The sequence below is a fragment of the Limulus polyphemus genome, unplaced genomic scaffold (genome assembly GCF_000517525.1).
Source record: "Limulus polyphemus unplaced genomic scaffold, Limulus_polyphemus-2.1.2 Scaffold7472, whole genome shotgun sequence".
Classification (NCBI taxonomy): Eukaryota; Metazoa; Arthropoda; class Merostomata; order Xiphosura; family Limulidae; genus Limulus; species Limulus polyphemus.
Window position 1 is genome coordinate 22565 of NW_013673082.1, and position 13352 is coordinate 35916.

Here is a 13352-nt window from a genome sequence, read left to right on the forward strand (position 1 = left end):
GGGTGCATCTTATATTCCAAAAAATACGGTATATAGAAAAAAAAAGAGACCAAAAAATCACTTTGTTTCTTAATTACATTTAATGACTTCTGAAATATAATTAATCATATTTAAAATATTCTTAATGCTTTTCCATCAAGCAGCAACAACTGTCATTTTTACACTCTAATGTTGTGTACATGTATTATTTTTAACACAAAATATACAGCATTATATGAACCGTGAAAAAAACTGAAACCCAAACCAACATCAGTACCTGACTAAATGAAAAGGAGTTTACAGCATTAACTATTTCTTGGTTTCTTTATATTAACTTCTTAATAAATAGCTGCTCAATAGCCTTGGCAATAGTTTTATACATTACATTCTATAGTTTTCTTATTGTGTTTTAGATCTCTTTATTCCATGACAGGAGTCATGGTATACAGCAGTGACTTGGAAAAAAGATAATGAGGTGCACTAGAGTTACAGTATCTTAGTACTGTTTACTATAAACAAACATCTAAAGACACACATTAACTTTGGAGGTATCATTAAAACACTATTATTCATCATCATTAGTATTCATACAGCAGTTATTGCTTACAAATTATTTCAGGTGGCAAAGTTATTTAGGTATGTATTAACCCTATCGCAACAGGTCATGTGATAGTGTTTCTTGACTTGCATTAAAAATTTTATTGAACTACTATTTTATGAATTTATTCAATAAGTTTGGTATCAAATTGTAGATTATAATTAAAATTTTAGTATTATATGTTAGTTATTTCTTAATTTAAAAGTAAATATAAAAAAACACAGCCAAACAACGATTTTTGTGTGTTATGCGATATGTTGAATGCAGCACTGGTTCAAATTAGATGTTTGTGATGTAAACATACAAAATCTACAGTTTTGTACGAATTAGAAACTCAAACTACTGATATTGACAAGCTAAATATAAAATAAGAACCTCTTATCTCTTGCTGAAATATTGCTCATGTACTGAATCAAACACAGTAGACCCCACCAGCCACCTCTTTCCATTTTTGGAAAAGGTCCCTTGTATACACTTACTTTTATATATGACAAGAATAACCAATCGAAAGCTCAGAATGTCCCCCTAGTGGTTTTTTTCAGCCATTTGGCAAGTTATTGTGTTAATTTTGTTCTTTTCACACAAGATTTCAAATGATAAGAAAAGTCTTTAGTGAGCTCGAAATTTCATATTTTTTTAGACCCAAATACAGCTTAGTTACTACGCTTGATAAATTATAGAGGAATTGTATGATATCGATATAGTAATGTATGATTTTTTGGTTATTTAAAATGTATATATAAAACTTAAAAAAATTTTCTTTTCACATCCGCCACGTGGGAAATTTCATAAGGCTTAACAACCTATGACAAGCTGCAACAAGTACAAAGGTCGTAACTAGAAAAGATAATTGTTTGCTTGAATGCTTTATTTACTGTTCTATGTCTTAAGAAAATAAGTTTAAGAACTTATTTGTAAATAGTAATAATGTATATACATATATTATGCATAATAATTGACATGAGACTGTATTTTTAGTCCATTAAAACACACCCAAGACAGGTCACTTTGTAAAGACTAAAGATCAGTTATATATTACTGTATACAGTAACACAAGTGAACGTGCGCCTCGTCATTGTAACTTCTGTACAATTAACCAGGCATGGCTGGGTGGTCAATGTAACAAAAATAATAAATATATATACATAAATGTATAATATTATCAGATTTAAGCCATTTAGACTAAACATTTGTGTTTTCGTGTTATAATTTGTAGTCATTCTAGAAGAAAAACAGCATAATTTATATTTTTTTCCTCATTTTTTATTGAGGTTATGAAGTCAGTCAAATCAAACAAACCCATATAGAAATACAGTAGTGAAACTAACAAATAAAATATAAAGTTTTTTCTAAAAAAACTTGATAATTATCTGGAGATTATAAAGATTTCTCATGTGAAATTTGAAAATATTTTAATGCATTAAAGTTTTTTGATTTTAAAATCAAAATTGCTTTGCATGCTGGATAGTCAACATTCTGAAAGAAAAAGGTTTATGAGAAAATCTTTAATTAAAAAATCTCAATATTTAATTTAAAAACCTGATATTTTGTGTACAAAAACCTTGTAATGTTTACCAATAAACTGCAAAATTTTGTAAAGATGTGCATACATTATCAAAAATCATAGTATAATTACTCTCATGGATACTTTCGTGATTACAAGCTAGATAGATTCCACCCAGCCTGTAATGGAAGGGTTAAAATGCTATACATACATACACATACAAACAGCACATCTTTTAATGAGGGCTTCAGACAAACCCTCTATATCATTCACACATACACAAACGTGGGAAACCCCAAGTGTTCCCTAAACAATTCTACTAAACTTTGAAAGCACCTTTAGAACACCCTGCAGAATGACATAGGGTATACATTATTTGTAACTGATTCCCCGCTATTACTCCCCAGGGCTCTCTATCTGTGAATCCTCTAATCTCTAATGGTGTTATATTATTGTACCCATCCCCTGGACAGAAGTTATGTAAATTCATGATTAATGGAAGTTTATCTTAGGACGTGTTGCTTCCCTTATATATAATTGTAGAAAAATGCAAAAATCCCCATAAAAACTGCAAAACACAAAAGCAAAACCACAAATTTGCATGTATCTCCACATGGACCCAATGACCTCCATACCAAATTTAGTGAAGATTTATCCACAAGGGGCAAAGTAGTGGTAAAAAATGCAAAAACATCCATAAAAACTGCAAAACTAAAAATTTATATGTATCTCCCCATGGTGAAGATCCATCTATAGGGAACAAAGTTATAAGTATTAAATCTATAAAAAATTTAAACAAGTACAAAAGGTCACATGACTCAGTCAAATTGACTGACCGTGTTGAGAGAGTTAAGCAATTCTGTTATGTGACTGAATCTACTTTGTGTAATTTTCCCTGTTTTATTATTATACCAACTCATTTCTGCCAAAGCTTAAAAAATTATTTTCATTACTTTTAACATGTCCATAATAAATTTGGATAATTTATGCTTGTTGTAGCATGTAACCACTGTCATACCTCCTATAATTAAATACTTTTAATAATAACCACCTAATGAAATAATTGTGTTTACTATGAATACAATAACAACATAACTTTTGAATTACATAAAGCTCAATATGCAAAAATATTAAACTATTTTTCAGCTGTTGATAGAATGTCTTTTCTATGTAGACTTTATATAGTTGATATATGATGGATGTATGAAAAATGGCATAATATTAATATTATCAAATTATGAAACTTCACGAAGAATAAGAAATATTTTGCAAGTTTCATAACTTTCATTCTAGCACATTTGGTAATGAAAGTAAATCTAGCACACTCTCAGTATAATCATAATATGATTTAGTGTCTGTATGTGTGTTTGTTGCATAATTCCTCCTAATTTATCTTGGTCCCAAGAATTGCAAAAAGGTAAATTTTCACCACACCCCTTGGGGAACTCGGAGATTCCCCAAGACTCCTTCTCCTAAACTGATAAACTCACAAACTTCTAAATGGTGCAAAATGAATCATCTTGGCCCCAAGGTTTGCACAAAGGTAAAACTTTTCATCCTTAGGGAACCTGGAGATTCCCCAAAAGTTATAATTTTTCCTATATTGAAAATGTATTTTCAATAGGTACTTATCTCCTTTCACATAAATAGCTATTCTCCTTCAGTACTGCCCTCTATATGCAAAAAAAATGTTTCATGCCATAAGTCTTGAGTTCCTACATACCTTACAATTGACAGATTTAGATGCATCACACACAAATCATCATGTGACATCCCTCCACCAATAAGAGTGTGACATACTCTCGTGACGTATGTGACTTCCTGTATTCGATTCTACCGAACTATTGTTTTGAGTTTCAGCAGAAAAATGGAACCACTGGTTTTCAGTGGGGAGGAAGAGTAGGAGGTGGTAAGTACCTATCGGTATAAGAAAATTATAACTTCCGATACGGTACATTACTTCGACTCACATAAACACCTAGCATCCTACATTGAATAGGTGGAGGGACTGGTGTGAGAGAAAGAAAGAAGCATCCTTTGAAAGCATCTGAAGGACACCCTAAAAGAGTAGATCCTTGCAGTAGAAGATCATACGTGGGATAGCGCACCAGTTCTGTACCAAGTATATTCATTGCCCAGTGTAGAAAGAAGTGATCGCAGACATGGGCAGAAATTGGGAGGAGCCCATCCAAAAGGGAGAGAACAGTGTTTGGATAAAGATCTGAACCACACGATATTGGAATCTCAATCCCTTAGAATACATCAATGTGGGTATGAGTAAAAGGATGTGCCCCAAGGTGCAGAGTGGCTAGAGCATGATGGACCATACATAGCAAATCAACTGCATCCAAAACTCAACCTCTGGGAACCGACATCCATGCAGGGGTAGGATGTGGATCATACTGCAGGCAAGTCAACTACAATCCAAAACCCTGGCCACCGGGAACTGACATCCATGTGGGGGTAGGAAAGAGGATCATACTGGCGGCAAGTCAACTACGATCCAAAATCCAGCCATCTGGTGGGGGTAGGAAAGAGGATCATACTATCTTCACCTCAAGTTAATCAGACCGTAGAAAATCTCGTACTCCCCTGATCTATGAACATGACACATAATAGCAATGTGAGAAAATGATCAACCATTTTGGGATCTTGCCTTCCAGTATCGTAAACATGTCTTTGTAATGTAAACTGTCCCTCTTAAAACCAAACTGACAGGAACCACCCCCAGCACAATAACATCTTCGGTATAATAAAATCACTGAGGAAGAATTTTATCATTATCACATTCAGGAGGATGACTTCATGGTCCACCACACCAATGGCTTGGAACTAGAAAGTGGTAAGGACTCCCATACGTCACTGGAAGAAAAAAGGGGGATAAATTGTGGTGGAGAGTCAGGAGAAATGACAACATCTGAGGCAGTGCAATGGGTGACCAAGAAAACCCTATTTTGAAAAGCAGACCACATCTGATTTATTCAATCCAAAGCATGGCCCCCTTCTGCTTTACCCAAGAAGTCCACGGGTGAGTACGGTCTGGGATGGGCATTTTAATGAAGCAAATATATCACAAGGACAAACCTACAAGTGATCTTGTGAACACCAAATCTCAGAAGTGTGCATATAGTGGCCATGGAAATTATAATTGTCATGGCCTTACAGTGCAGATTTGACTATTTTTAAGTATACCTGGTCAGGCAGACAGTGTGTGTGTGTGTGTAGTAAATAAAAAAAATCCCCTGAAAAAGAAGAGATGTGGATAACTTACCCAGTCACAGTCTCACCAAAGTCTGAAAAATGGCTCCAGGCAGAAGAGAATAACCCAAAGATGAAGATACAGTGAACTGATGCAGATAGTGAGGTATGAGTGTATGTGGAGTAGTTCACATGCTCCATGGGACGATGTAGATGAGATGCCAGTGTAAAGGTTAGGTGCCTGATCTGATGAGAAGACACCTGGAACAAAGTATAGGAAGATGACAATAAGGAAGAATAAGCCAATCGAATTAAAAGTTGAACTCAACTGGTCAGGGTGGAAGGAGAAAGGTCACGAACAGAGGATGTCTGCCAAGGAATGAATAGGTGGGAATGGGCACTATGGAAGGATGCCGTCTGGGCAACATAACAACAAAGAGCATGGACAGGACATAGTAGTCTATCTGGATCCAACTGAGGATGAAGGTGGGAAATGGAAGGAAGGGAAATTGGCAAGAAGGAAGAATTACCCTCCCGAGCCACTGAAGTTTTGGAGAGGAAAGATCAACCCGGATAAAGGAGAATATATGTGTAATGACATCGAGTATGTGAAACATCGATGGCAAATAAATCCAACCTACAACATCCACAAGCTAAGAGGAGAAGGAAATCAGTCTTAAGGGATAAGTGGAAAATCAAGCACAAGAACAGCAGTTCAAATGGAGGCAAAGTGAGGCAGTGAATTACCACATTAACATTCCAATCCTGAAGAACAGCATGCCGAGGTGGACAACTAATCTGAAAGGAATGCAACAGTAGAGAAAGTGTAGACCTCTGACTTGAAGCTTCCTGCTGATTGACCCAGGACCCCAGCCCTTAAGGGAACATCCATGAAGATATGTAAATCCAGAGAAGGAGGAGGAAGTTGAACACCTGCCAATGTGTGAGCCTTGTCCAACCACCAATGCAGATCATCTACAAGGGAAGGAGGAAGGGAAATAGGAGCCTCCAATGGATCCTATGCAAAATTCCATTGTTCGTGCAGAGTCCACCGAAGAGACTGCATATGTGCTCGACCCAAGGGGATAAGAGCTACCATGGAAGACCACATCCCCACAAGTAATAGAATTTTGGAAGCTGTAAGAGAGGGAGCAGTAAGGGTGTGGAGAACTGAAAGCTCCATCAAACAAAGTCAAAGCTGAGACAATTGGGCCCGAATGAGATGAGTGTTAATAAAACAAAAAATCAAATGGACAAAATATTGGGTAGGTATAAAGAATGACTTCTCCAGTTTGATTAACCAGCCCACAAGAAATGCCTCCATGAGCAGTCGATAAGTGTGATGGGTGGAATCCTGTTTGGAATGAGCAAACAGAAACCAGTTGTCCATGTAATAATGGAAGAGCAACCCATGAGCATGTAAATGTCACATGAATGCCTTGACCACCCAAAAAAAAAAAGACATATGGGGCCAAAGCAAGCCTGAAGGGCAGGCTGCGAATTTGATAACCTACCCCATGATAAACAAACTGAAGATAGTTTCTTGACAGATGAGATATCATGATATGCAAGTAAGCATTCACAATGTCTATCTTGGTCATCCACAAATCCGGAGAAAAAGCCCACCTGAAGGCAAGAAAAGACTCCATGATAAATTGGGAAAGAACCAAAAATTTACTGAGGTGGAGTAAATCGATCACAGGCTGCCAGTTTTCTTGGGAACTACAAGCAGCCTGGAATAAAATCTCAGAAAAGGACGATTGACAGGTTCAATGGCCTGCTGGGAGAGATGCAATGGACTAAAGACCCCAAGTAATGGAAAGGAAGTGAGTATCTGAGATAATGGAGTAGAGGACAGAAATTTTAAGACAAGTCCCTTGGTTGAAACCCAAATAACCCAAACATCTGTGGTGAAAGGTTGCAAAAGATGAATAAAATTGGGTAGGTGAGCTCCCACTAGATCGGAAACCACCAGTACTGTTGTTGACGTGTCCATCTGTGTGAATAAAACAACGAGTTGAGGAACCCTCAGAGAGAGAGAAACAGGTAAACGCTGAGAAGTAGCTGGTCAGGAAGCATGTCTAGACTCAGAATGCGACAAACAATGCACAAAAAAAAAAAGTATTGTGCTGTCGCACCAACTCTGTACAGGATTCCAAAGTCTCAGGAATATTACTAAAAACATACCAATGAAGAAAAGGGGCCATACATAAATCCCAAACATGAGGAGATGGTAAATGTACCTGGGACAAGACTGCAATGCTTCCCAGGAGATCCCAATACCAGAGAAACGACGTGTGTAATGCTAGAACTGGAAAAGCCAAACATGCCAACATGTAGGCAATCAGAGAGGGGAAATTCCTTGACAACCCCTCACGATCTTTGGCGATCACCTTGAAAAGGAGGTGGATAGTAGACAAGTACCATAGGAGATTCAATAGGGTAAGTACCATAGGAGAATTGATAGGGTAAGACAAAGGTGGGAAAATTGGGTATGGGATAAACAAACAGGATGGTCAGGGTCCACCTTCCTCAGAGGCAAAATTTATTCTAACTGTTGAGATTCGAGAAACGGACATTCAACCTGATGGTAGGCCAAGGCAAACTGATCTGAATCACATGGAGGGCGAGGTATGCTTGCACCCTCAACCATCTGTCAAACAAAATGATCAGCATGAACCCTAATATCCAGGAAAGGGGGAAAACCAACTACTGAAAGGAGGAGGTATCATGTAACAAAGAAAAATGTGGATCATATGAAATAGGGAAAATGGATAAAATAGAACATACCTGAGAAATCACGACTAAAAAAGCCATATTAGGCCTAGCTGATTCCACAGGAGGGGCGTAAGAAGACACAACAAAATCAGGTGGCGGAAAATGGCTGTCAAAATCCTCATCAACCTGAACAGGTTTGGCATGTTCAGTAGAATGGAGCATGATCAGGAGAAGCAGGTTGATTCAAATAATGATCAATCTCACGGTGAATGATAGCCGATAAACCCAAAGATGAGTCACCCTCACCTATAGCCTGTGTAAGTGTGCTAGGAGAAGGTATGATATCCGAAGTGGTAGCATGATCTTCGGAATTCATTGTGTAAAAGTGAAAATTAAACACAAGTGTTTGATGAAAAACAATATATGATAAAACTGGGAAAATAAGTTATTTGAAAAGTTGTTAACTGTTAAAAAAAAAAATCTACCTCGAATTTTGAACTAAAGAAAAATCACGAAGTTGATTAAATTTGAAGAGTGCAAAAAAAACATACATGTCTTGACATGAGTACTACCTAAAGAGAAGTGACAGTTTTGTAGAATCGAATAGGAATCACGTGTCAGGAGAGTGTGTTGCACTCTTATTGGTGGAGGGTTGCCACATGATGATTTGCATGCAAGACACATGTGAATCAGTCAATTGTAAGGTACATGGGAGCTTAAGGCTTGTGGCATGCAAAAAAAATGTTTTGCGTATATAGGGCAGCACTGAACAAGAAAAGCCATTTATGTAAGAGGAGTTATTGGAATTTTGCATTGATTTACATTAGAGCGAACAAATAAGTTGACCTACTAATTATGGTTTGTAACTTTGTTAAAGAAATTAAATTTGCATAAAAGCAGCTCTGTGAATGTGGGCCTTATGTCCACAAGTTCTCTAGTTACATATAAATTGAAGTGATACATGTTAAGACACACAAAAATATACCTTCTAAACACAAATATAAAAACTATTTCTAAGGTCTTGTAAGCTTAAAGTCTGAGTCAAAAAAGCACAGAGCTCTTTTAGAAGTTCAAACTCCATCTAATAACAGAATAGATTAACAAAATGTGTATGTTAACTATAACTTGTAACAATATGGTTTAATTTACACATTTTACACATACTAAATCAATGAAAACCACAGAAACAATTTTTATTAGCATGAAAGACAAGAAGTCTTACCTTACAATATTTCTCATTAACAACAGGAAAGCATCTTTTGCTGAAATGCAAAAATTCTTTCCGTACACAGCAATCTGTTGAAAAGATATCAAACATCAACAACACTAAGTAATTTGCCTCAATAAAAACAATAAAATCTCACAAGCATTCTAGTTTATCACATCACAGAAAACCCACCATTATGTATGCATTCTTGTTGATAAATCTGAGAAACTTCTCAAGACACCAAAAGCAACACTTGCAGCACCTGATGAGTGGAAAAAATTATTTGTTAAGACATTATTGTTCACAGTCACTTTAGCAAGTAATCAGATAACTTTTTCTTTCAAAGATTACATATCTAAGGATATTGTAAAGCACTCTGGTGTATCATCTCTCATAACAATAAAACATATTTTAGCACAAAATAATCTGGTCATATGATAATAATATATTGGATAAAAGCTTTAATGCTTTCATGCATTTGAAAGTCTGGGATTAAAAGTTCAAAATTACATATTATTCTTTTTTTTACAGTTACATGTTTTCAGTTTACAAACACACACACTGGTTTTTAAGTCATGTGTAATTATATTTTTCTTAGCTTTTTGAAAGTGAACACAATAGCACATTAGATGGTACACATATCTATTTTCATATTAAGTATTTTTTGTACTCTCTTTAAAATTGACTTTATTTCTCATTAATCTCTTTTCTTTTTAATCAATCACATTATCTATGTAGGTTCTTTCTTTTGTGGAGCAAACAGTGTATTCTTTCTTATATTTTAGTTGTTGTTTTTTGTTTGTTTTTAACTTCCACATATATATACATGAACTATAACCTCTAATTATTTAACAATATAAATGTTTTGACAAACAATTTTATAGGAATCTTTTTTTAACACTGGTAATTATACTAAAGAATTATGATAATGGCATATTTTATCAAAACTGGTTGGGTATTTTATATAGTTAGTGTGTATTAAGTTTAATTGTTCTTAAAACACTTTTATAATATTTTCACTAACCTTCAGCACAAATTACTCTTTAAACCTAAAATTTTACTAATGTTATTTTTAAAAGGAAAAATTATGTAATAAAAAATTACAATGTACGATGTATTAACTCTTTCGACACGGGCTCAGTCCCATGAACCAACCTCATAACCATTTTGTGCTTGTTATAATTTTCATGCTATAACTTTTAAATTAGTAAGCATATCTTACTAATCAATAAACATTACAAGACTTTCATACACAAAACATCAGTTTTTTTTATTAAATTTAAGATTTTTTTATATAAATTCTGAAAAAACGACCTTTACACTCCAGATAAATATAAAAGAATATATTTTTATGTCAACCAATGTTTTGCCTTTGTGGCTTCATCAGGGTTAATATACACAACTGTTTGATAGTAGAATATTTGTTAAATTATAAAACTACTTGTAATGTTCTACCTCTTGAGTCTTTCATAACGTGCATCCAATGGCGTAGCAAGGGTTCTCAGCACCCAGGGGCAAAGACAATTTTGGCACCCCCACCTCTGAAATGTTTTGATTATTTGTTTTGTGACTCATTACCCACTTAATGAAAATAACATAAAGAATTAATTACCAACTTTATTTTAGGCCTGTGTAAGGATTGTGAATAACATCTCACGATATCACAACTGTAAACCTGGAACTAATGAAGTATAGCCTACTAGGTGCACTTACATAATTTGTAAACCATTTTGATATTTATGTCATCCAGCATCGTTCAAAGTCACATAGCTAATTTCTCTTTCAAAGATTCAAGATCAGCAGCTGCTTCTCTAAAATTCATTTTTGGGTCCTGAAGACGTTTCTGCACTCGATTGATAGATGATAAAAGATTTCTCCGAAAATGCAAAAGTACAAGAAAATCAAATGAAAGCATGCTTTGCAGAATATTATGAGCACCACATTTTGTTTCAGCAGTGTTGCCATTCTCACTTAATTGCTCTAACCGTCCTAGCAATTCATCCTGTTTTTCATGTACAACTTTTACTGCTTTTTCTCTTGCACTCCACCATGTTTCTGATTTAGGCTTGACAGACATCTTAAGCTCCTGCTGCAGTTCCTCCCATCGAGTTGTTGAATGAGCAAAGACATAATAAATAGCTTCAATTATACCAAAAAAAGGTAATAACTGTTGTTTCCTGACTTGCAGCATGAAGGCATGTTAAGTTCAAACTATGGTTGTCACAGTTTATAAACATTGCTTTTGGATTTGTGTTCAGAATTCTTTGTTGAACGCCTGACAGATGATTTGACATGACAGCAGCATTTTCATAACATTGTGAACAACATTCACTCAATAAAATTCCATCCGTTTCTAATTTTGGGCTTATTGTTTTCTCAATTGTTTTCTTTTTCACTTATCTGTATAAAGTCAATAAATGACTCTTTGACTTCTACTTTTTTTGTCTTAAAGCCATTCTCAACAAACCAAATCACTTGGACCAATTGCTCACGATGTACTAAATCAGGTGTGGAATCAAACAGAATACCATAGTATTTGTTTCTACGAATTGCTGACAAACAATAATTTCGCACATGTGAAGACATGAGATTTATAAACTCATTTTGGATTTCAGGAGAAAGATAAGATGTTGACGTTTGCTTGTTTTTAACACGCTCTAAATGCTCTCTCATTACTGGACCATACTTTGCTAATAACTACAAAAGTGACAGGAAATTTCCAGGGTTTTCGTTTGAGGTTATGTCATCAGTATGACCACGAAATGCAAGCTTCTGATAAGCTAAATATTGTGTACAAACCAGCAACCGTCACACTACATCTTTCCATTTATTTTTTCTTGCTGAATTTGCCTTTGCAGCTCTTCATCAATGACAATTTGAAGATTAATTCGGCGCTCCATGAAATGCAAGATTCAGAGAAAATTCTGGGTAAAATCCAGCAACCGTCGCAGTACATCTCTACATTTATTATTTTCTTGCTGAATTTGCCTTTGCAGCTCTTCATCAATGCCACTTTGAAGAAGAATTCGGCACTCAGTTTCTTTCCAAGCATCAAATAGCTTCGACGGTGGAGTCAAGCAAATTGATGAGAGCTTTCCTTACTGGAAGTGATGACACCAGTAAGCCAGCATCTGTTCCTTTTGATGGCAGCAAAGAGGTCAAAGTGCAAGATTGTGAACTTGCTATTTCATTTGAAAGAGAAAACAACGAAGAAACTGTTCTATGCCATGTTGAAAGCTACAATAATAATAAACAAGAGGATTCCACTTTGTCAGAAACAAATCCACAGAATAGTGTTGTTAAGCTCAAAAAGGATGACCTGATAAATATTTTAACACACAGGGATATTGGATTTATGAAGTTTGATACAACAGGCTCAGCAGTTGTAACACAAGCACATCGCACAGAGATTGTTAAAGTTGGAGCACATGAATTTCAACATAAAGAAGGTCCATTTGATGCCAAAGATCTATGGCTGCATTTTGGTTCAAACGACGCTTTCTGAATGGACGAGAGGTCAATCGTTCCTGGTTGGTGTATTCACCTCTACATAAAGCAGCATACTGCTTGTGTTGTCTTCTTTTTTCATCTGTGTGTATGACATCCGATAGTCTGCTTTCAAAACATGGTGGATTCTCTAAGTGGAAAAAAATTGAAAAGTTAAATGCCCATGAAAATAGTGACAGTCAGAAAAAATAAAGTGGGGCACAGGGACACAAAAGACGTGCACAATTGGACATAATGGGCTAAAAGAATAAATTGATAAATACTGACTAAACTATTTAGTTGCAACATGCAAATTGTCAGATGAAAGGAAGCATTCTACTTTCCTAAGTTCCTAATCACAAATTATATTTAAATTATACATTTATATTTGCAACTCGGGGCTAGTTAGGCACATCTGGACCTGGTTTCACTTTAACTGCCATTATTTAGACCACCCATATTCATATTAATTAATGTGACACAACAGTAACAAAATTAATGCAGATGAGTGTATATGCTAGTAAATCATGCTTATGAGCACCATATAAATTACCGACAGTTGCTAATCACATTTAAAAACTCGATAGGTTTAAGTACATGAACACTACAGGAGACAAGTCTGAAATTGCTCGAAAGAAAATTACAGACACTGTGGAGAAGGG

The 13352-nt window shown here is 35.4% G+C and overlaps 1 protein-coding gene across 1 annotated transcript in view; it reads right to left on the reverse strand.

The window, feature by feature from the left end:
- LOC106474643 (choline transporter-like protein 4) overlaps positions 1-9461 on the reverse strand; it is a 17643-nt gene extending 8182 nt beyond the window's left edge. Inside the window, exons 1-2 of the mRNA XM_013935334.2 lie at positions 9397-9461; positions 9220-9293 (exon numbers count right to left, since the gene is read on the reverse strand). Of these exons, the coding sequence (XP_013790788.1) occupies positions 9220-9293; positions 9397-9399 (77 nt within the window). The 5' untranslated portion in view covers positions 9400-9461. The remainder of the gene's footprint in view (positions 1-9219; positions 9294-9396) is intronic.
- Between the last annotated feature and the right edge of the window lie 3891 nt (positions 9462-13352).